This window comes from Rhea americana, unplaced genomic scaffold, assembly GCF_003343005.1.
Source record: "Rhea americana isolate MKP2758 unplaced genomic scaffold, rheAme1 scaffold_61, whole genome shotgun sequence".
In the NCBI taxonomy this organism is placed as follows: Eukaryota; Metazoa; Chordata; class Aves; order Rheiformes; family Rheidae; genus Rhea; species Rhea americana.
The window spans coordinates 4,330,455-4,358,315 of NW_028186768.1; the positions used below are offsets into that span (position 1 = coordinate 4,330,455).

At 41.0% G+C, this 27,861-nt stretch overlaps 1 protein-coding gene across 1 annotated transcript; it reads right to left on the reverse strand.

Annotated features, from left to right (window-relative positions):
* On the reverse strand, positions 1 to 27,861 carry FKBP15 (FKBP prolyl isomerase family member 15). Its single transcript, XM_085320080.1, has 29 exons — positions 27,845 to 27,861; positions 27,142 to 27,251; positions 25,978 to 26,068; positions 25,272 to 25,341; positions 23,761 to 23,835; positions 22,545 to 22,643; positions 22,014 to 22,163; positions 20,876 to 20,944; positions 19,715 to 19,858; positions 19,124 to 19,269; positions 18,313 to 18,361; positions 17,467 to 17,586; positions 17,136 to 17,235; positions 16,218 to 16,321; positions 14,624 to 14,717; positions 14,060 to 14,169; positions 13,532 to 13,642; positions 12,879 to 12,973; positions 12,052 to 12,154; positions 8,269 to 8,440; positions 6,875 to 7,011; positions 6,401 to 6,556; positions 5,619 to 5,771; positions 5,156 to 5,248; positions 4,605 to 4,715; positions 3,938 to 4,045; positions 2,956 to 3,734; positions 2,369 to 2,459; positions 1 to 1,858 (listed from the first exon to the last, which is right to left on the reverse strand). Exons 1-29 carry the CDS (start codon positions 27,859 to 27,861, stop codon positions 1,784 to 1,786), a joined length of 3,732 nt encoding a protein of 1,243 aa, XP_085176206.1. The 3' UTR covers positions 1 to 1,783.

Below are 27,861 nucleotides of genomic sequence, written 5' to 3' on the forward strand. Positions count from 1 at the left end.
TTACAGGTTTAATTGCACTTTATTTTTCAAAAAGTGAAATGCAAATTGTCTATCTGGAATTGGAAACAAGTGGAATTTGTTAGTATGAGTTACTGCCTCCCCTAGGATGTTACCACACACACAGGTAACAAAGGCCACTTCAGGGTATCTACACTCAGAGCATCACAAAGAAGGGGACCCACAGGAGATCTGGGTTTCACATACCATCATTCAGCACTGAATAATCATTCMGTGCTTTGACTTGTGAAGCTGCTCTCCAGGAAACCCCAGCAACATTCACCGTACAACACAAGCATTCGCATGTGAACAGGCTTTAGTCTCAATCCACAATTTTGGCTGCATTTGGCAATTTAATCACACAGACTGCAAAGCAGGAGAGTACCCAGCATTTTTGTTTTCTTCTTAGAAATTGCACCTAGGAGGACTAGATTAAGTTCAGTTCAGAGATGATGAGATCAGTTGTAGAACTTAAATGGCAGTGGAATTGTTTTAAGATCTTCCATTTTATTAAGCAGAAAGTTTTTTTCAATTGTTTTTAAAGACATTAAGAACCACTTATACTTTCTAGCTGTGCTAGTATAGGTGAGTCTAGAACTAAAAGTGCCAAAGATTAAACTTGTTTGCCCAGTTGTCTACTCTCATTGCTTTCCTCTTTTGCTCCACTTAGACTGAGAAGTTACATCCCAAACCCTTGGTTGCCTRGCACATGCCATAACCTAACCCAGCCTTTGTCCAACCACCATTTGGTATTTTTATCTCATGCTACCACCATGACACTTCACACAGCAGCAGAGAAAAAGGCACAGGAGATAGGCTTGGCTGCCGACAGTAACTCTCTCTCTAGAGAGAGGGAGCACATTACCCATGTCTGTATTGCTGCTAATGAGGGGGTTCCTCTGCCAGTGAAACATAACCCAGAAAAAGATCTCATCTCTGCCTGCGAACAGAGCGAGAAAAGGCGAGTATAATACAGACTGTGCAGTGAGTTGCTTCCATGAGGCCTGGGTGAGCCTCAGGCTACTCTACAAAAYATGGGTGGGGATTTGGCTTCTCAAAATAGCAATTACTAGATGCTCCATCTGTGCTTGGAGCACTGGTCCAACAGGGCCCCTATTGCTGGCACCTCTAAAGGGCACCTCTGCCAAGCAGGCTTTGGGTCAAAAAGCACCACAGGTGCTGCAGCTCTGAACAGTCAGCAGGCCCAACCTAAACTGCCTCAGCCCCTGAAGTTTCCACAAGCCACCTGTGCAGACCCTGTGGCTCATGAAACGCACCTGCTCTGAGTGTCTTGGCTGAATTGCTCACCTCCATTTCTAAGTGATGAGATGATGCAGAGCTCCTGAGAGCCACCTCTTGGGACTAGCATAGAAATATTYCAAAGATCTTCACTGGGGAAGGAAAAATTTTAGTCTTTAAAATCATAACCTAATGCAAGGTTCTGCCCAACTTGTTCTTCCGAAACACTTTACAAAGTTCATATTCGTATAAAGTTTCAGATTAGCAAATCAAGGGTTCACATAAGTAGGACAGCAATACAAACATGCAATAAGACCCGTCAGTTCCTCCAGTTAGGCCCAACCTCTGTGCATGTTTGTCAGATCAGAAAGAGGGGTCCAAGTGTTCAAGAGTGCAAGAGCCACTTGCTCTCAGACCCCATCAGCCTGCAATACAAGAATGTCCCTGGTTGTTCACAACTATCCCATATATGCAGCTCATAAGTGCCAAGTGCACACGAGGAGGCCATGCCCTAAGGAGATGGCTCACAGGCTTGCCAGACAGCTCTTCATCCCAGCCAGTCCAGATCATCATCGTCATCATCACCAAAGAGYGGAGCTGGAGGGGGGCGCCCTTTCAGGCTCTGGAAGTGAAACCAGAGGGAAACTGTCAGTCTTAACAGTTTCCCCGTATTTAGCAATTCCTGTACAGCTCAGAGGCTCTGAAACCTCCATCAACTATAGGCAGATTATATCAAGAAACCTGGCTACTGTTGTTTTTGTGTTTTTCACATTATGTCTTAATCTAAGAGAGATGCTTAAAGATGGAGTGGGATAGGAGCCTAACTCTGAGGTTCTTGTAAGAGTAGAGTCACAACAGAAAGCACTACAGCTTTATGACGATACTTGAATTGGTATGGGCAATCTTACTAACTTCACATCAGCATGAGTTTGCTCTCACTGTCATATCCCATGCAGCTCCAGCTTCAACAAGGAAGTCCCAGGTATTACAAATTTAAAACAAGAGAGYGTATGAGGAGCTCTGACTCCAGTTACCAGGAGTCAATCAACTCCCATTGCCATAGGAGGGATTTCACAGAGAAACCACCACCTGGARCAGTTTAGTGGGAATAGAATGATACAAAAATACTTACCACTTCCTCCTCATCCTCCTCTTCAGGTGGAACTTGAGGCTTCAGTGGTTTGTGAGATRCTGTTTCAAAGAAGTTGTCAGCCTCGAAAAGGCTAGAAGAACATAAAGCACCTGCTAATGATCTTGGTTTCCTTTCATATGTTGTATTAAGAATGACGCAAGTCTCATCACTGAAGCAAAAACTCAGCTTAGCCTTTTAAGACAGGTACTATTCACCAGTGGGGAATAGCTCACTGAGTGCCCTGACAGCCATCAATGACAYAGGTCCTAGAGAAACTGCCCACTCCCCTCTGCGCTCAGCTAGGAGATGTTTAGAAGAGACAAGAGCAACACTGCCACCATCCAGATGCTTTGTTCTGCAGCTCCTATCCCAGCAGAGCACGCCCCAGACAGCCTGGACTCCACCAGCAGCTTGGCTTGTGCTGTCCGGGACTATCACCCCAACAGYCGCTCAGCCCCGCTGCACGTGCTGTCCCACACTAACAGCATAGCTGTACCAGCCACTGGTGGGTTGCACCTCTGGGCATTGCTAGTCTGAACAATCAGCAGGAAAATGAGACAGTGGCTACCCCAGCAATCCTAGCTTACCTGGAATCCTTCTGCCTGGGGCTGGAGCCCAGTTCCTGGTGTCCTAGTGTTTCTCTAATGGTAGCTGAGATCTTCTCTTCTGCACTGGGTACTGAAGCAAGCTCCTCAGAGCTATCCCCATCAGAGGTGCCTGTACAGCTCCCTCCCTCGCTATTTAAGGGAGGGGGCTCTAAACTTCCCACAAGCTCCTCTGCCTTCTCCCCAGCTCGCTCTTCTGGAAGCATGGCCACATCCACATCTCTTGGCTTTATTTCTAGAACAGAAGCTTCTCCAGCTTCTGCCTGCAAACGTACTCCTGAGGGACTACATCTGTTCTCAGCTATCCTGATGGAACTGCTCTCCTCCTCTTGCTCAGCTAAAACAGAGTCCTCATGCACAGGAGGAACAGGCTGTCCTGCAAGCACCAGCCCATTATCAAGATTCAGACAGGATTCAGGTACCGAAGAGGCAGGTTCCCAGTGAACCCCTAGGGCCTTCTCCTCTTCTGACACTCCACTGCGTTGTGTGGCCTGTTCCTCCTCAAGAGTTCCTGGCCTGGCAGCTAGAGCAGCAGACTTGTCTTCCTGGTCAGACACTTCAGAGCCCGTGGTTACATCCCCAGGATCAGCTAGGCCTGTAGTGCTCCGTGCTGGGCTATGCTGTATGGGCTCTCCGTGGTCTTCCTTTGCTGTAGGTGATTCCTCCTGTTCCTGTTTCCCTGCTCGTGTTCCAGATCCCTCTGCTTTACTGTCCTGCTCTTGTCTCTCTTGCTGCCTATGGAGTAGCTGCAGTGTTACAGTCTAAAAACAAAATGAGCAGAGAGAATGTAGGTTATACCCTGGATGAACTACTGCAGATCCCTGTATCTTCTCCCACTGTTGGGCTGCTCTCCTACCCATGACAAATTTCTTAACAGTTATTTCAGACTCACAATACACACTGGTGCTTTTAGCCCAAGCCTCCTTCTTTCACAGTTATCACCTTGTAAATATCTCAGTTGTACCTTAATAGTGTTCATGACAACACCCAGAACCGTCCTGCCACTGTAGGTCTCTTCCAGTTCAAATTCACCTCGAAGAGATTGAAACACGCCATTCATGATCTTCTTTACCTGGAAGAGTAGAAGAAAAAAAAAAACAAGTCCCATTAATATGTGACACACTGGACCTAAAAAAAAAAAAAAAAAAAAAAAAAAAAAAATCAGATAATCAGATAATAAACCCAGCAAACACATTTGGTTTCAAAGAATTCATTTTTCACATTAGAAATTCCAAGACTGAAGAAGAATAGTCATGTTGTTTAGATTCTGAAACATTATACACACACCAGAGCCATCTCTCCAGAAATGAGGCAGGCTGACATTAATTTTCCATCAGTCCTTAAAGTCTTAAATCAAAGTCTGAATCTTAAGTTTTATACTGAAAAATCAAGCAAAGTGGGCAGATAGAATTAAGAATCATGTCCTTTCTTCCTCTATAGACCCTGCTACTGGAAACATACCATATGATACCTAGTGCTTCCATAGAGGGGGGAAAAAGCCCAAAGTGTTTTTTTTTTTTTTTTTTTTTTTTTTTTTTTTTTTTTTTAATTTCTCCTCAATAGAAGACTAATTTAAGCTAAGAGAGACCATATCTGCCCAATAAGTAGAAATACTTGCTGGCCAAGCTCACTTCTTCCACGAAGTCTGCAGGTGGAGAGCTGTCCCGATTCTTCACCAGCCCTTGTATGCGTTCTTCATAGCCAGCCTTCAGCACCACAATATCAGACTGCAAGGCTGAATACTGCCAAATAGAAATTTAAAGTTAGAACAGCTTCACAGACAGGACCACACTGAACCTTACACTAGAATGGTTAGCTGTAAACTCTGTTTTAGCAAGGGGTAAAACTGATGAGTGTAGTTTCAAGCAGAACTTTGACAGAGCACTGCAAAAGACTCCTCTGAAACTAATAGCACCAAAACAGACATCCAACCAAGCAAAATCCTTGGTGACCCACAACCATGCCATGCACTTTTACAGTTCATGTAACACCAAGAACGGGCATGGCATTACTGAGCTCCCAGTGGAAGGAGGGCTGGGTCTCATCACTGGGSCTGCTCTGGTTTGCTGGAAGCACTGTGAAATTCTTCTTTCCCTCCAACAAGGTACTCATGCTCTTGTTCCAAGCACGGTGGCCTGGGGCTAGTGATTGCTGCACACCAGGTTATATTCAGCTGCTTTACCTTCTCTTTGATAGGCTCTAGTTGCTCCAAACACTGCTGCAACTCAGACAGTTTCTGCTCCTCTTCTTTTTTTGAAAGTTTTAGAGCCACAAGCTGAAAGATAAGAACCAAAACTCATTAGTTTACAGCCTTTTTCAATATCACCCAGTTCAAGACTCCTTCAGTTCAAGAGTAGTCTCTCAAATATAACAGCACAGTTTCAGAACAGACTAACTGTTGCTTTAGTCTAAGACTGACATCTTTTTGGCTCTACCTTGTTCAGAGTTGCAGTAGTAAACTCACCACTCAACCAACCCAGAGTAGCAGAAAGAAGTACAGACATACCCCCTCCCCCAAACAAGTTCAAACTCCAACAGTTTGAACAGAAACCGAAAGACAAACCACAACCAGGTGTCAGGAAACCGTTGGTTACTCTTACTGGTTATTTGGTATTACATTTCAACAGTGAGGAACAGCTCTTTACCTTCTCTTCCAGCTGGGACACCTTCTCCTGCAGAGAATCCCTCTGATCACACACCTCCTGGTACTGCCTAACATGTTGCTCCTTGGCAGAGGCCAGCATACGTTCACATTTGGCTTCCCACTGGGATTCCAGCTCTGCCTGGATGAGTGACAGCTGTCCATCATGTAAGAGAGGTCATTAGGAACAAATATACATTTGATCTGTATTTGCATAACAGGTTSTTGAAAGCTAACGGCCTGGAAAATGGTGTAAAAGCAACACCTCCTGCCCTAGGCTGGAATACCAACRTGCAGACAGCAGCCCTGCAACAGTCATGTATTCCTGCCCACATCTCTCAGAGCTCAGTTCTGGCCACAACCTGCCAGCTGGCATGAAGGCCTGGCTCAGACTTCAGTCCTCGCTCATCAGCTGTCCTATGTACTTCTCTCTACTACAGACTGAATTGAATTCAACTCCTTTCCTCAGGTTAACGTTCTCTTTAAGGCAGTCAATTTGATACAGCATGCCGGTCTGCATCAATGCTGCATCCAGAACACCRCAGCCTTCTTGCTAACTCAAGTCAAGCACTCCTTTGTAGAGATATCAGAGTAAACACCAGCAGAGATACTTTATATGGACAACAGAGGAAAAAAAGTGAATCCTATGTGCAAATTAGTCCTTAAAAGCACAAAGGTATCATTTTTATTCTTTTACTACCTAAGCAGTCTTCATGCTCATTTCCTACCTGTAAATTCCTATAAACCTTCCAGACACTTGCTTGAGAAATTCCCATGCCTCCTCACCTGCTCTGCTGCTGCCTGGTCAGTTGAAGTCCGTGCCTTTTTCAGCAACTGTCGAAGCTTGTCTAGTTCCTGCTGATAYGATTTGCGTATCTCTTCCATCTCTTCTTCTGCTTGAGCTCTCTCTGTGAGGGATTTCTTCTTCCTCTCTGCAAGGTTCTAAAATACAGAACAGGACTTAAGTATAGGCTAGATTGCAAAGTAGCTTTTCTTCCTCTTGGACAAAGTTCTTCTTTGAGCAAGGAATCTTATCACTTCAAAGTCAAGTTGAGACTACTTCAYAGGTAGGAAGGTTAACCTACTACTGGGTAAGACATTCAAAAGTCACGCTAAGCCCAAAGGATCCACCAGCATGGTGATCCTTGCTTGTGGTTGAGTCAAGAGTTACCTTAACTCAATATTCTTGCATGAAAGCATGCAGSTAAGTTTTAGTAAACAGCTCAAATYGTCTCTCTGCAATGCTAGAGCTGAACATACCCTTTCGAGAGTCTCCTTTTCTACTTTTARGTCTGTTAGCTCTTCTTCCAATGCTGTAATCTTCATATCCAGGTGTCTGCGGCTCTGCTTCTCAGCTTTGAATCTAGTCTGAGTGTCTTCCGAGGCTGCTTGGAGCTCTGCAAGAATACACTTTACTGTGGATCTCAGCACTGTGTATCTCAGCTTAATACATTTTGGGGGGTATGGGGTGGAGGATTGGAACAGTGCCTTTTGCACAGGGTTAGCATCTGCAGTGGGGAACAGAGTTTGTCAAGAGTTTCTTCTGTGAAACAGGCATGCTTACACCTCAGCCTCCATCTAAACTTCTCAGCTATAGTAAAGACCTCCGGCTTCTCTATCTCAGCAAGGCTAAGAGCTTGCTTCTACAAAAGGCATCCCTGTGACAAAATGATCCTGTTCATTTTCCAATTAGTGATAACACCAGATGCACACACCCTTCAGACATTGCAGACAATCAATATCCTTGACATCCCTGCAGTTTAACTGCAAATGCATGTCACAAAACTTCAGATTTCATACCTATAATCAGCTATTCTGACAAAACACGTGATCAAGACATACCTACAGGCAAGAGAGCTCACCATAGAGAAATGTGAGAAAAAAAACAAACAAGCCAGGAGTCTGTTAACTCTGGAACAGTCCACACTGGGCCACAGAACTATCTACTAGGATTACTCCCTTCTCTCCCATCTAATGCCAAAGAGGGAATCAACTTCTTTCCATAAACTGCACATCTAAAGCATCCAGTACAGGCCAAGTCACCACAGAGCACTACTGATGGGCATGGAAAGAGTATGATCAAAACCATGAGCTAAAGGGAGAAGAGAAAAGAAAGATACCTCTCGGGGAAGYCCAGGCAAAGAACTCTGAGCTCCTCCAAATAAGGAAAAAAAAAAAAGGCAAAAAAAGCAGCATTCTTTACCCATTAAAATAAAGAAACAAAGTACATAGCAATACTATACTGAGAGAAGTAATTTTTGACCGATGACTTTTCACCAAGCTGAGTGCCAGGTTTCTGATGCACCTCCCGACTCATGCTTACAGAAGAGTGTTAGAACAGGGCAAATATGCAATGATACCTCTTCTAGCTCCACTATCATACTTCACAGACTGTCTTCATCAAACACACTGTTCCTTTAACYCACATAAGATTTTGGCATCTGTACCACCTTACTGCAACAACTGCAATAGCTTGTGTGGTGTTTTTTCCATTAGTTTTGAAGAGGGTTTTATTGAGACACACTGAGGTAACCTGCAAGGCTTTATGGCAATGGAAAACGGCCACTGAAAAGACTTCCAGCATAGTCAACATTGCTCAACAAAACAGTGGGATAAGTRAGGAATTAACTGTCACTGCACAACACAGTCCTTACCTGCTAACTGTCCTTGCAGTTTGTTGAGCTGTGTCTCATGTCGTTCTGCCTCCTGAAGTGCGGTAGATAGCTGTTTCCGCAGCTCCATTTCCTTTTTTTGGTGGGTAGTCAACTCCAACTGCAGATGGGAAACCTGTGCTGTGGCAGCTGCTAACTCCTCTGCAACTTTGGCCTGCATCACAGAAGGGAGCAGGGAAAGGCAAAAAAGGGAACAGAAAGATATGTGGGTGCGAAAAGGTGCCAAAACTGTTCTCACAGGCAGAACCCATAAAGTACTGGAGACTTATAGTCTATGCTTGCTTTCGTGAATGAGATGACAGACCAACCACCCCATCCTGACAACTGTTCTGTCAGAGACAACTTTGCCCAGCATCTCAGTGGAAATGGAGCTCAGACATGTCTGGGATCCAGGACCAAAGAGACATTTCCAAACTGAGGAGGTAATAACTTTGTGCCACATTACTGAGAGTCATTTCGCAATAACCTGTCCAGACTGACTAGAAAGTTGCACAAGGCTACTGACAATAATCACCACATCAGCTCACCTCAGTGTGTTTTCCTGCAGAGTTCAAACACGTTTTTAAGACTAGTACCTGTGATTGGTGGCTCTGTTTGGAGTTTTCATGCTCTAAGAACATCTAGCCAGGCAAGAGCCTAGGCTCTAAAACCTAATTATCCTTAATAAGCTTACAAAGCCATAGATAATATAGGCTTGCTCCAGTCAAAAGAGYGCCTTCCCTCCAGAACACACAGCGTGTAGTCACTTTGAGGTGTCTGAATGGCAASACAGTCACTTTGGAGCTTGCTTCTCTCAATAACTTGTTGACCTGTTCAGATTCAGTATTGCTTAAGTCATCAACTCATGGAAAACCAGAAAYTAATACAGCTTGTTAGACAACATGTAAACAACACATTAAGAGAGGCTTAAAGGTGTCAAGACAAAGACAAAAACAAAGTCATTTTCCCAATCTTGTTGTGTAGGATACTTCAGAGGACGCTCTGCAGAGATAGAGCTACTTCCTTCAGGAAACCTCACTTGCTGCAGGGAACATCTAAGTAGTTTCTATATCTGTGCCTCTGTTCAGATTCCTAGTAGCTGTTCTTGCAACTGGTAAGTTGTACTGAACTGGAGTTTCGATATGATCTCTTCAGTCCATGACTACCACCTTCTGGCAGAGAACAACTGTGTGCCAAATCCTTCCAACTACAGTGAGGATGAATACATGCTGAACTCAAAGGCTAGGATACCACGTCATTAATTTTAAGAATCATTTTAACAGAGCTTGGCTAAAACCAGATCTGTTTTCCTGTTACACTTTCATAAATGTCYCACTGTAGTTCAAGACACTAACTCCTAGCACCCTTAAAACAAAGTAAAACTCCATGTCACATCTAAAGGTTACTTTTACACTTGCCTCCACCTTTAAGGGCACAAAAAGAAAAGTAAAAAGGAAGTTTTCTGCCAAGAACTTAACAGACCTAAGCCTCTGTGATGAATGCTTCAAAACTATACTAGCTCAGCTCCAGCCTCCAGCTTTCAGGTTCCAAGAATCTTATGTGATTCATATCTGGTCTGACAATTATATGATCACATCCTATTTCTCCCATGGAGGAGGTGAACTGAGCAGTGAGGTGATAAAGCTCTTCCAAAGGGCTCCTCAAGAAGGAGGTGGCCAATGGCTATACTACCAGTTTTAATGTTCTTTTCCAAGTTGAAAATCTGTCTAATTCAAGACACGCGGCAATTCTTCTAATGCCAATGAGTATCTACAGCTAGTTGAAGAGGAAGCTGGGCTGATGCTATCTAGGGTACAATTATCTATTATCTACACAGTCAGCAGACACACTGCCTCACCTGGTCCCAGCCCCGATCCAACGGCAGCATGCGCTAGGAAAAGAAAGCAGCAACAGGAAACAGGAAGAGTTAAGAACACAACTTCAAAGGCAGAAGCATTAATCATCACCAGAAAAGCTAAGTGCCTCATTGCAGGAGCCTGAGACATGCCAGAGGAGCGTATAAGTTATTTCAAGAGCTGCAAAAGCTCAAAGACAGAAAAAGTAGTGAAGTCTGGCTTAAAAAGAAAGCAGCTAAGTGTATCCTTACACAGATACATTGTGCACCACACTGTCTGCAGACCAGCAAGCAGCAGACTGGTAGTCTGCAGCTCTCACACTTAACTATTATTTCACTGCAGTGGAAAATATGGGGAAATTAAGTGTCACGGAGCCTTGATTTAAAGCTGTGATATGCTCTCCAAGGATCAAAGATCCATAACCCAAAGGCAGCAAATTATTAACACTTCTACTCAGGGATCCTGGGTACAGATACCTGGCATATATTACAAAATAAATAGCAACTCCCAATTTTTAAGTAAAGAATCAATAAAAGTGTTTACAATTCTCTTCCCTTGTTATATTACCAAAGCTATAGACAGATTCCCATACAGTCATCTCAGCAAYTGCAGTCACAGAGCAAGCTAGTTCAGGTAACAAGAAGAGGAAGGAATGTCAGACTTGGTATTTACAGTCAACACTCTAAAACTAGGGGAAGGTTCTCTGGAGCAAGTTATGGCTTTTCTCATCTAGTCTGGGGTCCATTCACACAATAGTGTTATCTAGGCAGAGATGATACTGAATCAAGTGAATTCATATTGTAGATGAGTTCGAAGAGATTCTYGAAGATCAGATCTTACACCTCTAGAAGATGCTTCCTCCCCAAGCTACTTTTCACGTAAGCAGGACATTGTGCTCACTGACCAAAACAAGTTTTAATAAAAGGAATTTTATTGATTATTTCAGTCTGACCTATTCCTGGTTAGGATCTCTTACACATCCTACATCTTACAGTTATTTCTACAGTGTGACTCGAGCTCTCACTGGAAAGATACAGCCCTCCTTCAMCATCTACTGGCACCAGCATACATGTACAAGGCATTTATTGTTCTATTCTTTAGCCTACTGAAACACTTACTAGCATACCTTAGAAATAAGCCATTTTTATCACTTGCAAGAGCACARATTCATGGTTCTCATGTAGAACAAGCATTTATTATCTCATACTTGGACTGCAGATATACAACTCATGGCAAAGGAGTGCAGTACAGGATTGAACTTGGTGTAGTTTAAGAAGCCACTGCTCGAGAAAACAGACACCATGCAACTACAGACCCTAGAGCTAACCTGACAAGCCTAGGCCATCATGAGCACACTTTTACCGGTTAAAAAGCCATGCATAAGTGCATTTAACTGGTTGGAGAGCTACTTCCTAACAGACCCTTTCACAAAAGCAAAATAAATGTATTGTTATAAACAACTAGCTCTTGATTAAAAAAAAAGTGGTGAAAAACTGCAATGAAAGAATTTTTCTTACAGCTACACTCAACCTTTATGACAGTTAAAGAGAAGGAATAAGGCAATTCTGAAACTGCCAGTGCAACTAAACGATTTGTATTTTAGCCAGATGAAGCCCTGCTGATACATACCATAGCTCAACTTGTTGGCCATACAACTACATAGTTAACAATAAATGAGACATCCTCCTGTTAAACCAAGAATATTCAAGCTATAAAGATCTAAATTTATATGCTCTGTGCTGCTTCTGTCATGAAATCCATAAACATATTCAAACAGCTTTGAAAAGCATCAATTGAGAACTACAGGTGTCAAGAGGTCTGACTTAAGCCTTCACTAATGAGGCTCCAGCATGTTTTATTGCAACTTCCAGCCCCTCTTCTAGCTACAGCTAGAGGTCTCTAGCTCTGCTCATGGTCACCATGRTTTTACCTTCTCCTGTTCTGCATGCAACACTCTTGCTTGTGTGTTTTCATTTGTTGCTTGCAGTGAATGGTTCCTCTGCTCCATCAGCAAGTTGCTTTGTTCAACGTATCTGTGAACAGGGGAAGATGGCAAAGCACTTACACAAGTACCTGAATTGAAGAGAAAAGCTCAGATAGAAAAGGCAATAGGCAATAGCTCAAAGCTTTCTTAATGACAAGCCCCAGACAATTTATGTCCTGCACTGAAAAGCAACCGATCTCAAAAGGAGTGGAGGAGTGGAATAGGAGTGTCCAATGTTCAGCATAGATAATATCAGCTGAGACACACAAAACTCTGCAACTGCTCTAGTGTTCCTAGCATACAATAAAGATTTTTGGTATCTTGAAATCCGCAGRACTTTTCTATTTCCTTATTCTCCTTCTGAAACTTATTAAAACATACACTGAACACTGGAACTAGGAATACAGCACCCCCTATGGCTCCTTCCAAGAGGCTAGCAGAAGTAAAATAACCCCAGAACCAGAGAAAGAATGATCAAGGTATGAGATTCTCTCCTCTTTCACACATTCAAGTTTACTACAAATCCTAATTTTAGAGATAAGCCCTGCAAAGATGGGGATGGGGAGCCCTCATGGAAAAAATACATTTATTCCCCACATCTCCTCCTCCCCCCAATAAAAAGACACTCCCCCCCCCCAAAAAAAAAGAAAAAACCCTCAGAACTTGTCTCCATGCTAGAGAAAGTACACCCTCATACTTATCCCTGACCAAATGTGTGTCAGTTAGAAACAATCCCTGCAGATGCAGGCAGGCTGCACTCTCCTGCTTCTTACCTCTGATTCCGCTCAATCAACTCGCTGATTTTCTCATTCTGCTCCTCAATCCGATTGCTCTTCTCAAATATCTCTTGCTTCAATCTCTCATTCTCCTAAAGCACAGCCCGGCATGAATACTGATCCTCCTCAGACTTCCTTGCAGCAGTGCCAAACACCCCCCCCCACCCTTTTTATTTGTACAGATGCAGTATGGTGGTTAGACTTTCCACCTCCTGTGGTAATGTAATGAGGAGGTGGCATACTAACTTCTAGTTGACTTTCTCACTGCCTAGGGAAACTGCACAGTATCAGACTACGTAGTGACAAACAAGTAGGTGGTTCTTGCAACACCTACTTGAGCTGTTGAACTCTTTTCTGCAGGATACCGTGGATGTTGGGTCTAACATTGAATTTCTTTCATTTGAACACTCTGTCAGAGACCACTAAATACGAAGATATCAGCTCTGGCTGATATCCCCAAAGTCCCCAAACTACAAACTGTTGAGGCCAGAGGAGCATTTAGGAGATTATCATATAGTTGCTTTTGGCCAGAGGCAGAACTTGTGGCTAGATGGACCTTTGATCCAAGCCAGTACAGCTGTAGTCATCAGGAATAGCACAGTGGGCTTCAGTTCCTTAGGAAAGGAGTCAGTACAGCTGGCCATGCTCACCTGGATTATGCGCTGAATGTTGCTCATGATCATGGAGGCTTCCATGGTAACAGATGAGATACCAGGTAGTAATAAGCTATTACCAGTGTTTTGTTTCTTCAACTCCTCCACCTGTAGCATTAAGTCATTCTTAAGCCACATGAAATGAATTTACGGATGTAGATAGGTCAGACATCCACATAAAGAAAGAATCACTGAACCATTTCACCTAACCRCGTACAGTGCTAAGTCGTACGTTACTGTGTCAACTGTGACACCTCCTGAAAGACAGTAACACTCTCCAAACAGAATGCATTAGATGATGTTTAAGATGGTAGGAGACAGCACCTTCTCCCAAAGCTATTCTTAGTTTTTATACAGGAGCTGTATTGCTACCACTTAAGGTCCAAYAATACTGAAAGTTTTGTTAAGTCAGTACATCACTTACAAAGTTAACTCAGGCAAATAAATAAAGCCAACTCCCCAGAYCAGAGTGGGAGAGCAAGCAGCACTAACTTCGCTAACAAGCCTGCCTATGTCACACATTACCTTTGCAGCCAGATGATCCATTTTATCTACTACTTTGCTAATGGCCATTCGGATTTCAGTGTTATGTTGCCGAGCCTCTGTCATCAAGAAGGAAGTAACATCCCCAGATGCTAGAATGGAATGGAGAGATCTTTAGTCACAAAGGCAAAACATCTTTATGCAGACATATCAAGAGCAGTATTTCCAAGTAGGATGCCAGATAGGACAGCCCCTTTTTTCCCAAAACCAAGAGGGACATAGTATTTGGAAGACTGTTTACTTTAAATTTACTATTACACAATTATAACTGGAAGTACCAGCGCCTTTAGTAAGACACAGCCTTGGGAATATACCTAGAGATTCCCCCTCCCCTTTCACACTGTCCAAAGTTCCTTAAGGTAAGAAAAAGATTTACTATGAACTCCTTGCCCCTGTTTGTCATTAAAATAAGAACTTGTCAAATAACACGGCACTCCAGGTAGGATGAATGTCTATGCTACCACTGCTACGTAAATATTCATTATAAATACTGTTTGTAGCAGGTATTAAAGSCTTCTGTAAACCACACACTTAAGATTAACATACCTTGGTAAGGTGCAGCATACATCTGTCCTACAGGCTGGAGCTGAGAAGCAGACGCAGTGGTTTGGGGGTAAGCAAAYGCCATTCCTGTATAAGCCTTACAGAATAAGTTCAATGGATTAGAAGACTAGAATATAAATTTGGATGTTTCTCCCCACACTTAATGGTTTCACGTGCCTTTTCTCCATCCAACCTCCCCCTTCAAGAACAAAGATGACATTCAAAAAAAATGAGTTAGGGAGCAGGAAGTCAAAACACTCATAGTTAAGGGAAAAYAACAAAGTCACTCATATATCAAGGCTTAGATATGTGTTCAAATTACCATAGCTTAATCCATTACCTTCCTCATCGAAGGTTAAGCAAAAGCATGCTACTTCACATTTGCAGCAGGCAAAGGCCAGCATGCAAACAGCCTACTGCCATCATTGGACATGCAGCAATGTGAAGCCGTGCTAACGTGAACACAAGGCTATTTTCTAGGAAAGGCTCAAGCAGAGCAATTCCATTTGACAACAAATTCCCTGCTCAGTGCTAAACAGAAGCCATGAAAGAGACCTAAGAATACATTAAATGCTAGGAGTATCTCACTCAAGACAACTAAAATCCTACAACTCTAGGGTATCTTTATAGGAATTTACTCTCTGAGGAAAAAAAAAAAGTTAGGATACTGCTTGAACCAAGTTTCTAAAAKGATTCAGGATATCAGCAAACTTTCAAAACAATTTATCCAAATCATTGTCAGATTAAAACTTCACTTTGCTGAAACAGATACTACTCCAACAAGAATATATATATTTTTAATCCTGTTACTTGCCACAACTTCCTCAGTTTTAATACCTGAGGAAAATGCAAAGCCAGAGYAGTGCATTAGTTTTGGCTCTCTTTTTCACATAGTGTTTTTATTCATTATCAAGTGTTTTTTCCCCTCAGTCTGGACCTCTTAAAAATAAGCAGTATTTGTAAGTGGTATATGTCACTGACTTCTAAAACCTCCAGGAAATAGCTTAGTAAAAATAATTAAAGAAAGTGTAGAGTAATAAGCTCAGTTTTAGACTTCATAGAATTTTATATTGTATGTARTATTTAAGTCTGGATCTTCATTACCTGATGTGAAAAACGTATGTTAGCTTGCATGTTCAGCCCCCTAAACAGTTTCCATATTAACAAGCAGGTCACATCACTTAMAAGCAGCAGCACAAGCCTTCAAAAAGATTATGCTTTTGCTGGATGAAACATGACTCACAGAAAAGCATACCATGACAAAGAAGAATCTCAGCTAAAAAGCAGGTGAAACCAAAAGCATTACAAGCTCTTGGAGGTTTGGTCCTCCCTCCCCACTACAAGAGCTGACACTAAACAAAGACAGGTTAATTCTTAGTCCAACATTAAAAAAACCCCATCAGCATACAACAAATTAGCCCTTTTTGATTAAAATCTGAGAGGTATGTGAAACAAATGTAAGAATGCCAAAGAAAAATCACAGGAAGCAACCTTATGTGCTGCTATGTAGTCCTTGCTCTCAGCTAAGGAGAGGACAGTAAGATTCATGATAAGGACAGAAATAGAAGTGCCAAATCCCCCGATTTGATTTTGGTACCTGAAAGCCCTGTGATCCTCCAGGCAGAGCTGAGTGGGGTGGAATGGTGGCAGGTATTAAAGCAGCAGAGGATACAAGGGGTGTAGAACCAGATGCCTGAGATACTGAAAGGAGAAAGAGAAATCCAGCATAGCGGAAAAAAGTAGCTAAAAAAAAAAAAAACTCACTAAGCTCAAAATGATCAAAATAAATAAAAAGACCAAAAAACYTTTAAAAAATGAAACAAGTCTGCCTGAAGTCTTGCCAAAAGTAAATCCAGTCAAAAAAGTAAGAATAAGAGAAAGAAAAGTTATCTTTCCTGAGAATTTCATCTGTAGCCACAATTTCTATTTAGATGCACTATTTTTATTCAGAGGTACTTTGTACTTGGCTACCACAAAATATCATTCAGGCTAACTCTCAAAGGTGCTCAACTGGCATTACGATTTCATCATGGGAAGACAGGTCAAGCCCACTGCAGAGCTGTCAATCTTCTGATGCCTTTTGCTATTATTTCCRTCAGTTCCACCTTGTGCACTTTTCACACACAAGAAGTTTCCTTCCATTTACTGGCAAGTGATTTGCTGTTGCACAAAGAATCACAACACACGTRTCCTAAAAGTCTTAGTGTCACCCCAGGCACACACATTGATGGTGGTGACATGGCAGCTCACGCATTATTTTGCATTGTGACTGCTCTTCCTTAAACAGTAATGTGCACACAAGGAGACCACAATGAAGACATACTCCAAGGAGGTCAGTCTTGTGCTTTATGAACTAGTCTATTATGGAGCTTTGGGTTAGCAAGCCTCCTTAGAAACTATGCATCAGTTCCTATTTCAGTTGCAGAGAAGAACCCTCTTTTCACAGCCCTTGCACTTTAAACCCACAAAAAATTGAAATTTCTCTATACCAAAGCAAAGTTCACCAGCATATTACCTTGTGTTGACACTGCAGGCAGTGCTGTATGAGCTGGCAGTGATGGTCTCATGGGAGATGAAGCCACTGGCTGCGCCGTCCCCCTCAGTGTATTTGGATCCTAAAAACATTTCTACGTATTAAAATGGACACTAAAGAACTAGCAAACAGTTTGAACTCAGAACCACCTGTGATTAGATATTATCCAATTAACCTTTCTGAATTATACAGGAAATCTGGAATTGTTAATCCGAAACAAAGTATACGCTCCCTGTACAAAGGGAGAGCTATTCACACCACAGAAAGAGCATTAAAGAAAAAAAAAATCCCATTTTTGTGATTTGAGAAGTACCTCTATTTCTGAGTCACTGGAGTCAAGCTGACTACCTGCTGTCCCAGCAAGGAAAGGCAGCATGGGCTGTCCCATTTTAGCCATCCGAGAAATTAGCTTTGCCTTTGCTACATCTGGATTCTGAAAGAGATGTTTGCAGTTACCTTTCATTTATCCCTCAGCCCAGGATTTTCAGACATTATAAAGACATCTGTGAGGTTTAGACTCTTCTAAGTCATTGACTTAGCATTTAAACTCACCTATAAGCCTGTTTCTTTCAATTTTTTCAATGACTGGGTGAAAAGTTCTGACTTTAGAGAGTACAAGATAGCACTGTGGATTTGTTAATCTGGATTACTATATATACACTCTCCTTCTGGGATGACATTGCTGTCATCATTACACAGAAAGCATATCCCTGCACAAAACACAGTAACAAGAAAACGAGGTACAACAGGATTTTCTGTCTGTCAAAAATGGCTTTTCTAAATTAAGGAAAGAAAAAAGACATTTTCCTCAACAGCCTTATCTATCCTGAACTGCACACACAAGAACTCACTCATGTATCTAAATAAACTTAGGCTGAATATCTCAACTACTCTTCGCTATCAATTTTAAATTTGTCTATTTAACYGAGAAGCCAACTAGTCTTCTGAATATCCACATGGTCAAACAGGTTTTGCATTTAAGAGTAAGAATTAGGACTCAGAACTGTCACTGAGCCTGCTCAAGCTCTGCCAAGGTAAACATGAGTGTTTTGCTTGCACGATCTTCACTTTATCTTCAGCAGTACAGGATGCAAAGGGGAAAACAGTATTCTCATTTTCCCTATCTAATGCTCCTAATTAGCTAAAAAACAATACTTACTGCCAGTTGTTCACTGATTGAGTTTGACTTGGCCCGAACAGCTGGCTCCCTGAAAAGCCAAACAAGTGTGTGTTAATATTAGAGATTAACTGAAGTAAAATTCAGGATTTAATATTCTGCATTTCTCAATACTAGGAACTGTCAAATATAGTTCCCACTAGCAAAATATTTTCTTACAGTATGAAGATCTCTCTTTGCTTACTTTTGTTAGACCCTTTGCAACATTATATGTAGATTTCAGAACATTATTATTGGCAAGTTTCATGGCTGTGGAACAGCTGACTACAGAAAGGTAACTTTGTTGATCACTGCAAGAATCACATTCTGTACMGTTGTGACTGATCCTGATAAGCTACTTGTTGTAGCAATAAAACAAGCACTTCAACTCGAAAATAACTCTAAAGATGACTGCCCTGTTTGGTTAATTTAAGAAATAAGCGTCAATGTAAAATTTTCAATGAAATGAATGGAAATCGGCCACGATTCAAGACCAATTTATGACAATATTGTCAGCTGAGAAAGCTGTTGCAATAATACCCATTAAACTTAACATCAGATCTCAGTTATSCTGTAGAGCACCAGCTTCCTTCATCTGTACTTGTTCTAATTTCTTTAGATCTGAAAATCAATATTCAAGCAGAAAGCTTCCTACTTGAAAGCAAGCACTCCTCTGCCACACTGATGATATTAAGTGGGCACACAGGACGACCCATATTTGCCAGGTGGTGGGTGAATGCAGCGTTGTGTAGGTTATTTCCTAACACTAACATCTTTTAATGCAGCAGGTTGTATTATCCATGTTTTTTCTTACCCAGGCTTTGGAGGTATTGTAGATGGAGGCAATAAAACAGGGTCTGCAGAGAAACCATCCGAATTAGGTACTGGAGAGGGTGCAGGAGAATCCCTAGAACTAACACTCTGTCCATCTGAACTAGAGCCTTCCTTTACCAGCTTCACCTAAAACAGAAAGCACATAACAAATTAGACATTTTTCTGGGTTCTGAAACCCAGTTTACTTATGACTTACTTCTTCACCAAGCTTATTCAGTTCAAGTAAAAACACGTAAACATACAGTTGGTTCAGAATTGGAGAAGCCGAGCCTTTACATCCTCTCATTCCTCACAATCTGATTATTTTGTTTTCTCAAGTAACTCACAAATAAGACAACAAAAAGGTCCTCAAATAGTTGAAAAAGACTGGTCTTAGTAAAAAGCTTAGTKGAGGATTGGTCTGATTTTTCCTCCCCCCAAAAAAAGATAAGTATCCTCCCAAGGTATTTTGTTTGTAACAATCTGAGCTGTGATTCTCATATCAAGGACAGATTCTTCCCTTGCAGGCAGATACTGTGATTCAAYAGTCACAAAACAGATATAGAAGAAGCACTTGGAAGGAGACACTCACCCGCCTAACTTCCACTTCAAAAACTAATGTAGAATCTGGAGGGACACGGCCAGCCACTCCCTGAGCCCCATAGGCAAAGGCAGGAGGAATGATGAGACACCTTCGTCCTCCTTTCTTCATCCCCATCATTCCTTCTTCCCAGCCCTTTGGTTTTTAGGGACACAACAGAAGAGAAAGCAAACAGTTTGACCAGCGACACTGCAATTTCTTTTAATTACACCAATTAAGACTGCTACAGGCAMCAGTTATTAAAGATGTCAAAAAACATATTCTTGTAAAATCCTACTTATTTTTAGCAGTGCAGCAGGAAAGCTTTTATTATGATAAGTCATAATGACCAAATATTAATTGCTGTATCTATCTGATTTCATTATRAACATCCTGGGAGAGCATCTTTATTTAAGGTTGCAATATTTTATCAATAGTGCAGTCTCTAGCATGAAGGCTGCAGGTGTGTGGCACTCTAGTACGGTTCCAGAACCCTAGCTGAAGTTTTACATATCATACTTAAGCAGCTATCATAGATTACACTGATATATTGGAGAAAAGAGCTGCATGCTGTGCTGCATACAAAAATTTTGGAGTTGCGTGCTGTGCCTGTCTCTCTCTATTCTGGGAGAGAACAGTATTCTGAGAAGTTCAAAGTTCGCTCTAAATCTAACCATAGCAATTAGAAAAACAGCTGTATGGAAGGAGAGATAGAGCAATGCAAGCTGTCATTCGGGTGCCAGTGTTTAACAGGATGAAACAGACATTAATAAAAAGATAAAAAAATAAAAATACAATAAAAAATAGCACAGCTCCAGAACGGACAACTTTTAATAGGTCATATATAGATTGTTCATGTAAAGWAGTGCTCTGAACCACAGCATCTCTGATTTACAAATTGATTTTATGGAATAAACAACTCTTGAAACTCCTGAAAATACTAAGCTTCCTTTTTACTAAACAGAAGGACTTCCTTCCAACACTATCACTGAGAGAAGGGCTTGGCCATGCTGTGCAAATAAAAAAAATTTGAGTGCATCAGCAGTGCAGAGCATTTTCTATCAATTGGAACATGCAACAGAAAGTATATATGAATCCTGAAGAACATCTTCAGTAATTCAAAGATCTAAGACTTCTGCAATCTCCATAYAACAGAAGTGCTAGAAGTTCTACCTTGATGACCTTTCCAGATCCCAGCTTCAGCCGCAACAGCTTGTCCTTGTTGACATTTGAGTCAAAAACCTATGGAGTTGAAGAACAGAAAGTCACAGGGATTTCCYCATAGTTTCAAGATCCTGAATATTACTTTATAACCATGGCAAAAAGATCACAAACATTTCATAAACTCCTACTATTTCTTACATAGTATTACCCATTCTGCTGTCTTTCAAAATTAATCCCAAATAAATGTAAGGCAGCATGGCTAGGGCTTCTAGTCCATCACGCAGCAATTTCTKGAAGTGAACAACAGTTGGAGACTTGGACTTTAGAAGTGCTTTGAGCTTAGTGGCCAGGCCAGGTTCAAGTAAAATGCTGCGCAACAAGCTTGCATCAGTAATAGCACAACGGACTCAGCTAAGCAGAATACAACTGTCTGGCAGTTTTACGTATTAAACTACAATGTATGCAGCTGAACAACTCTTAAAGGAGGTTACATGTAAACTCTGCTGTACCACTGATTTGAGGAGAGAAGCATGTCAATATTCAATYAAGAAAATATATACTAAAAAAAGAAAAACTATCAAAAAACCCATCCCACAAAACTCCCCAACAATGAAAAACAGACAACTGTTTTAACAAGTAGATTCAACTGCAGATGGGCACAAATGCAAAATCCTTCTCCATGAATTTCACTAAAAGTAAAACCCGCAGAAGTGTTTTAAAGGTAAAGTTCTGAAACGTTAAAGCATATCTCATGCTTCTGTTGAACAACAAACTGGATATGACACAGCTCTAAAAGATGTAAAGACAATTTCCTTCTGTTCCTGTTTAGAGATGTATTTTGTGGCAGTCAAACCTATTGTTATCACCTCACCAAGCTGTTTTCAAAGGAACAAAACTAGCTTCATTGTCCCTACTCACCATTTTGTTTGAAATTAATGTGTGAAAGTGCTTTGAAATTCAAAAGCATTTCAGTCACCTCTTCCCAAACAGTAACAGACTCTTATTATTTCATAGCTAATACAGTTATTTCAGAGATGTTGCAAGYGACTGAAAAAATATCTGGAAGATCAGCACCAACACTGTGCTAAACCCCTCCTAGTGACTATTACACTCGCTCAGTATTAGGAGGTAGCAGAAATGTTTTTACCTGCCCAATCCCGTTGTTCTGGAACAGCCAACCTGTGTAGGCAATCTCTAGAGAGTCTCCTCCTTCTACTCCTTGCCCTTCTCCGAGGAGGAGATCCTGGTAGAGGACTGAATCAAAYACTGGGGAGCTGTTGCATTTGGCAATGCATACCTGCAAAAGGATGACCTATCAATATCTTCAGCCATCAAACCAGTGAGGGGTTCCACATATCGCATCACATCTGATATATTCTTACTATACTGATCAAGCCCAGGTTATAGATGCACTTAAGAGGTGTTCCATGCTTCTCTGTACTGAATTTTGCTCAGCTGTAAGCAGAAAATGCCTTTTGTATTTTGGYCTTGCAATACTTCAGAATACTTCAGAATCTTTTCTTAGAAATAGCATCAGAAGTAACAGGCTACATACCTCAAAGACACCTGTAGCTAATGAACAAAACTCAGCGAGGCTCATTGCAAATCTGCCTCAACCACAGCGATGTAGTTACTCCAAGCTGAATACAAGGTATGGCTTGCTGGCTTAAGTAGTTACCTGTTTACTGAAATCCATTGCGGCCTTTTCTGACTCAAACATGATCAACCAGTTTTGTCTCTGATCATCATAGAAYGTACTGTAATTGTTGGGTTGAACCTGTAAGAAAGGAAATCAGTCCTGTATTTAAAAAGATGCATTCAAATTAAAAAAAGACCCACTCAATCCAGCAGAAGTTTAAAATAAGAGTTACTGAAATCAAGCAGAAATAGAGGAAGAATATTGCTGTATTACTACCCAAGTTTAGAATGCACAAATTAGCCCTCATTCTTGTGTTATAATTCTTCCAGGATAATGAGCAACTCAAATACTTGAGCAAATATAAAGTTCTTCATAAATGCTACAGCTTTCACAAGATGGTCCTTTAAAGCTAAGTTCTGAAGTATCTACTGAGATGTTTGGACACATAAGAAACCTCTTCCTCGTAACTGTTGATTAGACATGGACTTTCAGAATCAATAGAAGTCACACATTCCTCATTTCTAGAAATCCAYTTCATGAAAGTTGACTACATAACTCATTAATCTTTCAAAATGGGCTTGTATAATTGCCAGAACCCTGCTCAGAAATTTGGACTGAAACTCTCTCTTCCACTCTATTTCAGAGTAGAACTTCCGTCTATCAAATCAAGAGATTTAATGGCACCTGACTGCAAGTACACCAATGTTCTGGCAGGGAAAAAAAAAAAAAAAAAAAAAAAAAAAAAAAAGTCTTCCTGGAAGATCCCATTTCAGGAGTCAGTGTTTTAAGTAGTTCTTATGGGCAGAAAAATGCTGAGCATCAGATTTCATATAGTAAGTATTTCTTTGTTATCTTTTCCATCTCCTTGCTCAGTTGTATTCTCTGAACCACTAAGCAACAAAGCATTAGTGAGAGGAATTTTGTTCTGTTATTACCCATGACAGGACTGCAAGACTGAAACACCTCTTCAGCAATCTGGAAGTAATGATACACCTCCTACAATATACAAACTTGCACTGTGAAATCTACTGAGGAAGTGCTCTGGCAAAGGCAGATATAAGTCTCTCGTGCAATGCATAATAGGAGAACAGCACTCCCAGCCGCTCTGACATCTCTTGCTGATTTAGTGAGGTGTTTGATCTCAAAGGCTACAATCCAAGACTTAAGCAATCATTTCAGAGTCAACTTTTGTTTGCTGTGAACAAGACAGAGTATYAGGTGCTTAAGATAAAGATTTTCTAATGCAGAGTCTTACCGTGAGTACGAAGCCTGGGTGGATCTTCGCAGTTGCGATCTGTTGCTGCTGACTGATGTAAAGGAGGATCCTGTACTGGATTCCACAAAGAATTGGACAGAGGAAAAGGACAAAGAGCAGAAACTCAAAACGTCTTCAATTCTAGTGTGCTTTGTCAAACTTCGAGCCCAAYGCTGCAGTGTTTGCCAAAAACACCATTTCAGCAGCATTTTTCACAGCAAAAAGGTTAACATTGTACTTAACACAATTTTGTAAGAGCTATTAAAAATACTTGAAAATATACAAGTTTAATTTAGCTATAGACACCAAGCAGGCCTTCAATGTTCAAGCTAAAGCATCCTGCTTACTGCAGAATAATCAATACATATATTGCCCAGTTATTGCAAAAAAAAACCCTGCTGGACTCATGCAATGGAGCTRAGCTCCAGCTTGCACAAGCAAAAGAGCTTTCAGTTAAGGGGGACAAGGACAACCTCTGCAATAACCTTTCATTAGATAAAACTCATACGTATATGACGTATAGGAATAATACTATAAAAAAGATACTAATAAGATACTAATAAGTTAGAGGGAGTTGGTTCCAAGTGTTAAACAACACAGCTGTAGTATTAAATTAACATACGTGGCTCTTCTAGACCTCATCTGTTAAAACAAAGCTATTGCATTCTTTTATTCGTGTGTAGCAATAGCTTCTTCACTTAACACTGTCGACTAGTGAACTGGYAGTAATCAGCAACCATTCACAAATGTGCTAGGACTGCAACCCAYAAGACCACAAAGGCAGTTTGAGAAAGACTAGCTATGGCCTTGCTGATTTTCATGTCTGTGCCACAGCTGAACACTTCTCAATTTAAAAAGATCAGTGACTCAGAGGTAGCTTACTGTCAGACTGTTCTTACCACAGCAGAAGTAACTTAGTGAGACAACACAAGTTAGGAATTAGAGGATAGGTAATACACTATAAATATCAGCTGTCAAGGACAGATCAGAGTACCTGTCTTCCTTTAAATACACCACTTTACTGGGTACCTCAGCATCATGTTCTCAGTATATTTGAGAAAGAAGGATTGGAGAGAAGAGATATTTCAAAATAACAAAATTTAATCAAAGCATCTCCATATTATCTGAACAGAATTTTAATGTATATTCATTTTTTACATTCACAGATTTGTGATCCAGTTGTCAAAGAGGTTCTGAATAAATACCAAAATAACTTCCTCAAATGTTACGAACAGCATAAACCTGATCCATTCCAAAACACTTCAGGCTTCAGTTTGAAAAGCTCTTACAAAAAAAAATGCTGATTGCAGAAACAAAAGATGTCACCCAGGCAAATGGAGTTCATAGTTTAAGCTACAAATAAAAACCAGGAGGRCAGGAAGACATAAGCAGCAGCGAAACTAAGAACTCCAGTATCAAAAACAAAGACATGCTGGCAAGCTCAGAGAAACACTGCCTCATACCAGCATACTTTTGGCATGAAAACATTAAAGGAGTGAAGTGTTTCTCACCTCTTTAGTAGCATGGTTCCCCACTAGAGCTGCTCCATACTTGCCTTGCTTCATATACTGCCCATTTGTACTGGAAGACAAATGAGATATTCAGCTGCAGAAACATCCCTGCTCAGATTTCTCTCTGCTGTTGCTGAGCTTTTCCTCTTAAGAGTTCAGGTTCATTTCCCCATACCTAAAGTGTTAGGTATCTTTTTTTCAGCTTACAGAAACCACAGCTTTCTTGCTTGCCCACAGATTATAGGAGCACACATCATGGCGTAAAAACTGCTCCTTTCATGGATCCAAGGCAAGTGAGTCTTTACATGTCAGCAGCATCAAACCARCAGAGAATTTTGTCACTCTCATTCTATGCTCATCCTTTTAGTTTTCCACAAGCAAACATGAAATACACAAGCACATGACAGAGCTGCCCAGAAACAGTGCAAATGTCAGGCCAGCATCCCATTTATTTCCCTGCCATGTACAAGTCCAGGATTTCCTCTTTATTTGACAACTACATAATCCTGAACTGCAGCACCATAACCGAAGATCTTATCAAGCAGCAACATGTGCTGACTTGCATTTGTAGCATGCAGACATATGTCTGTAAGAAATGGTCTCTTCCCACTCGTTCAAAAATATCTTCCCTTCACGATCAAGTCTTACAACAAGCCTCCAGAGACCTAAACTGTAAAAGGTAATGCAGGAAACTTACTGTACTTACTATCGATAAGCATGAACAGCAGTAGCCATGAACACTGAGGGTGCTCCTGAAGCTGCTGGAGCCACGGGACCCTTCTGGACTGGCTGACCTGCTGAAGAATGAGAAGCAGGAATACATCTCAGCAATACGAAATTGTCACATTTGCTAGCCAGTGCCAATGCGAGAAAGCCTTCCTTCCCCYAAGCACAGGCATAACTTGTGAAGAMSACCAAAAGCCTGAAGAGTGATGTTCTCAAACAGCTACTGCTAATACAGCTGTTAAAAGGTGTGCTTGAATCAATCCATGTCTGGATGACAGAGGGATGAGGAAAAGATATTGTGATTATTAGAATAATAACACTAGTACTAAGATATCCTATTCTTGGATTATTTATTATTTACATAAAACAAGACAGCAACATGAAATACCATTAAAGTCTCCGCTTTTGGTGGAGTCACAGAAACTTGTGGTTGATGGATACCTTGGATGGATATCATCTAACTTTGGTTTCCGATACGATCAGTGAACAAATATACGGCACGGCTCAAGCTTTAACCACACACATTCAAGATTACCAGAGTGGGGAAGAAAGAAGACACTCCCCCTCCCCTACTACCCCCCCCAAAAAAAAACCCAACCCACAAGCAAATCCATCACACTGATATTTAAATTTGAAGAAAGATGTGGAGAAAATGGCAAAAAGCAAGGATGCTAACTAACAGAAAGGGAAGATGGCCAGTTATGGAAAACGAAGATGCCAGAGGCAAGAGTAAAGGTTTATCTCCTTAGTGAATGATACAGGAGAAATTAGAAGAGCCCCCTCCCCACCAAACCAGCGTGGTTGAAGAAGTACARCTAAGACAGTCTATCAGAAATAATAATAATAAAAAACCCTTAGAGAAAATACAGTATAGGATCTGACACATTGAATATGAAAGTCATAAAGCAAAGCAGGCCCCATGTCCTTAGCAAAACTCCCTCGAAAAGCCAGCAAATCTTTCCTAGACATTGAGGAAGGAAGCCTGCCATAGTCACTAAAGGACAAATCCARGTGTAGAGAGAATACTAAAGGAAAACAATATCAGAACAGAAATTGTACTGTTGTTCATCACAAAGGCTGTCATTCTCCCAACAAGATACATGCTACAAAGTTTTTTTCCCCTTTCTCAGGCCCAGTTACTTACCAGCTGCTGTTTGACCCTTTTTAGGCTGCTTTGGTGCAGTRTATTGGAAAAACTCATTTCCTTGGCTTGAGACTGTTTGATCCAGTCCAAAGAGAGAGGCCAATCTGGCACTAGAAAGAGAAATCAATTAATTCACCTTATTTGACACAAGCTTTAAATATATGAGACTGCTAATTATGAATCGCACCACAATATGTAGTGTTTACCAGCACTATAGAGTTAATTAAATGGATGCACATTAAGCAGCTTTATATCAATTAACCATTTCATTTTGAGCAAAGAAAACGTTTAGATGTATAAGCTGCGGTTACTAGTACAAGCATGTTTCATTTCCTCAAAACCTAGCTTAAGAAACAAACAAGGACTGAAACTATACCCCCCAAAAAGGTTACCATAAAGCAATGAAAAAGACTACATTTCAGTGAAGTACTTGTTCATTCAAGTAGTGTCAAAAGATCGTGACAATAGAGAAGCTAGCATTCAGCGGTAGAACTTTTCTTCTTGCAAGCATTCAGGAAACATCCCATCAAAGTGTGGATGGTTTAATATTGCAAACAGGTGGGTTAGTTCTGCAAGACAGACTGTTTGCAGCTTTACTGCTTTAAACCCATTTAAACTCATCTACTCCTGGCATCAGGAGACAAGTGAATAATTCTGACTAGGAAGCAAAATCCACAAAACACACCACTGTAGTTAGACATACCACATTTTAYATGACAT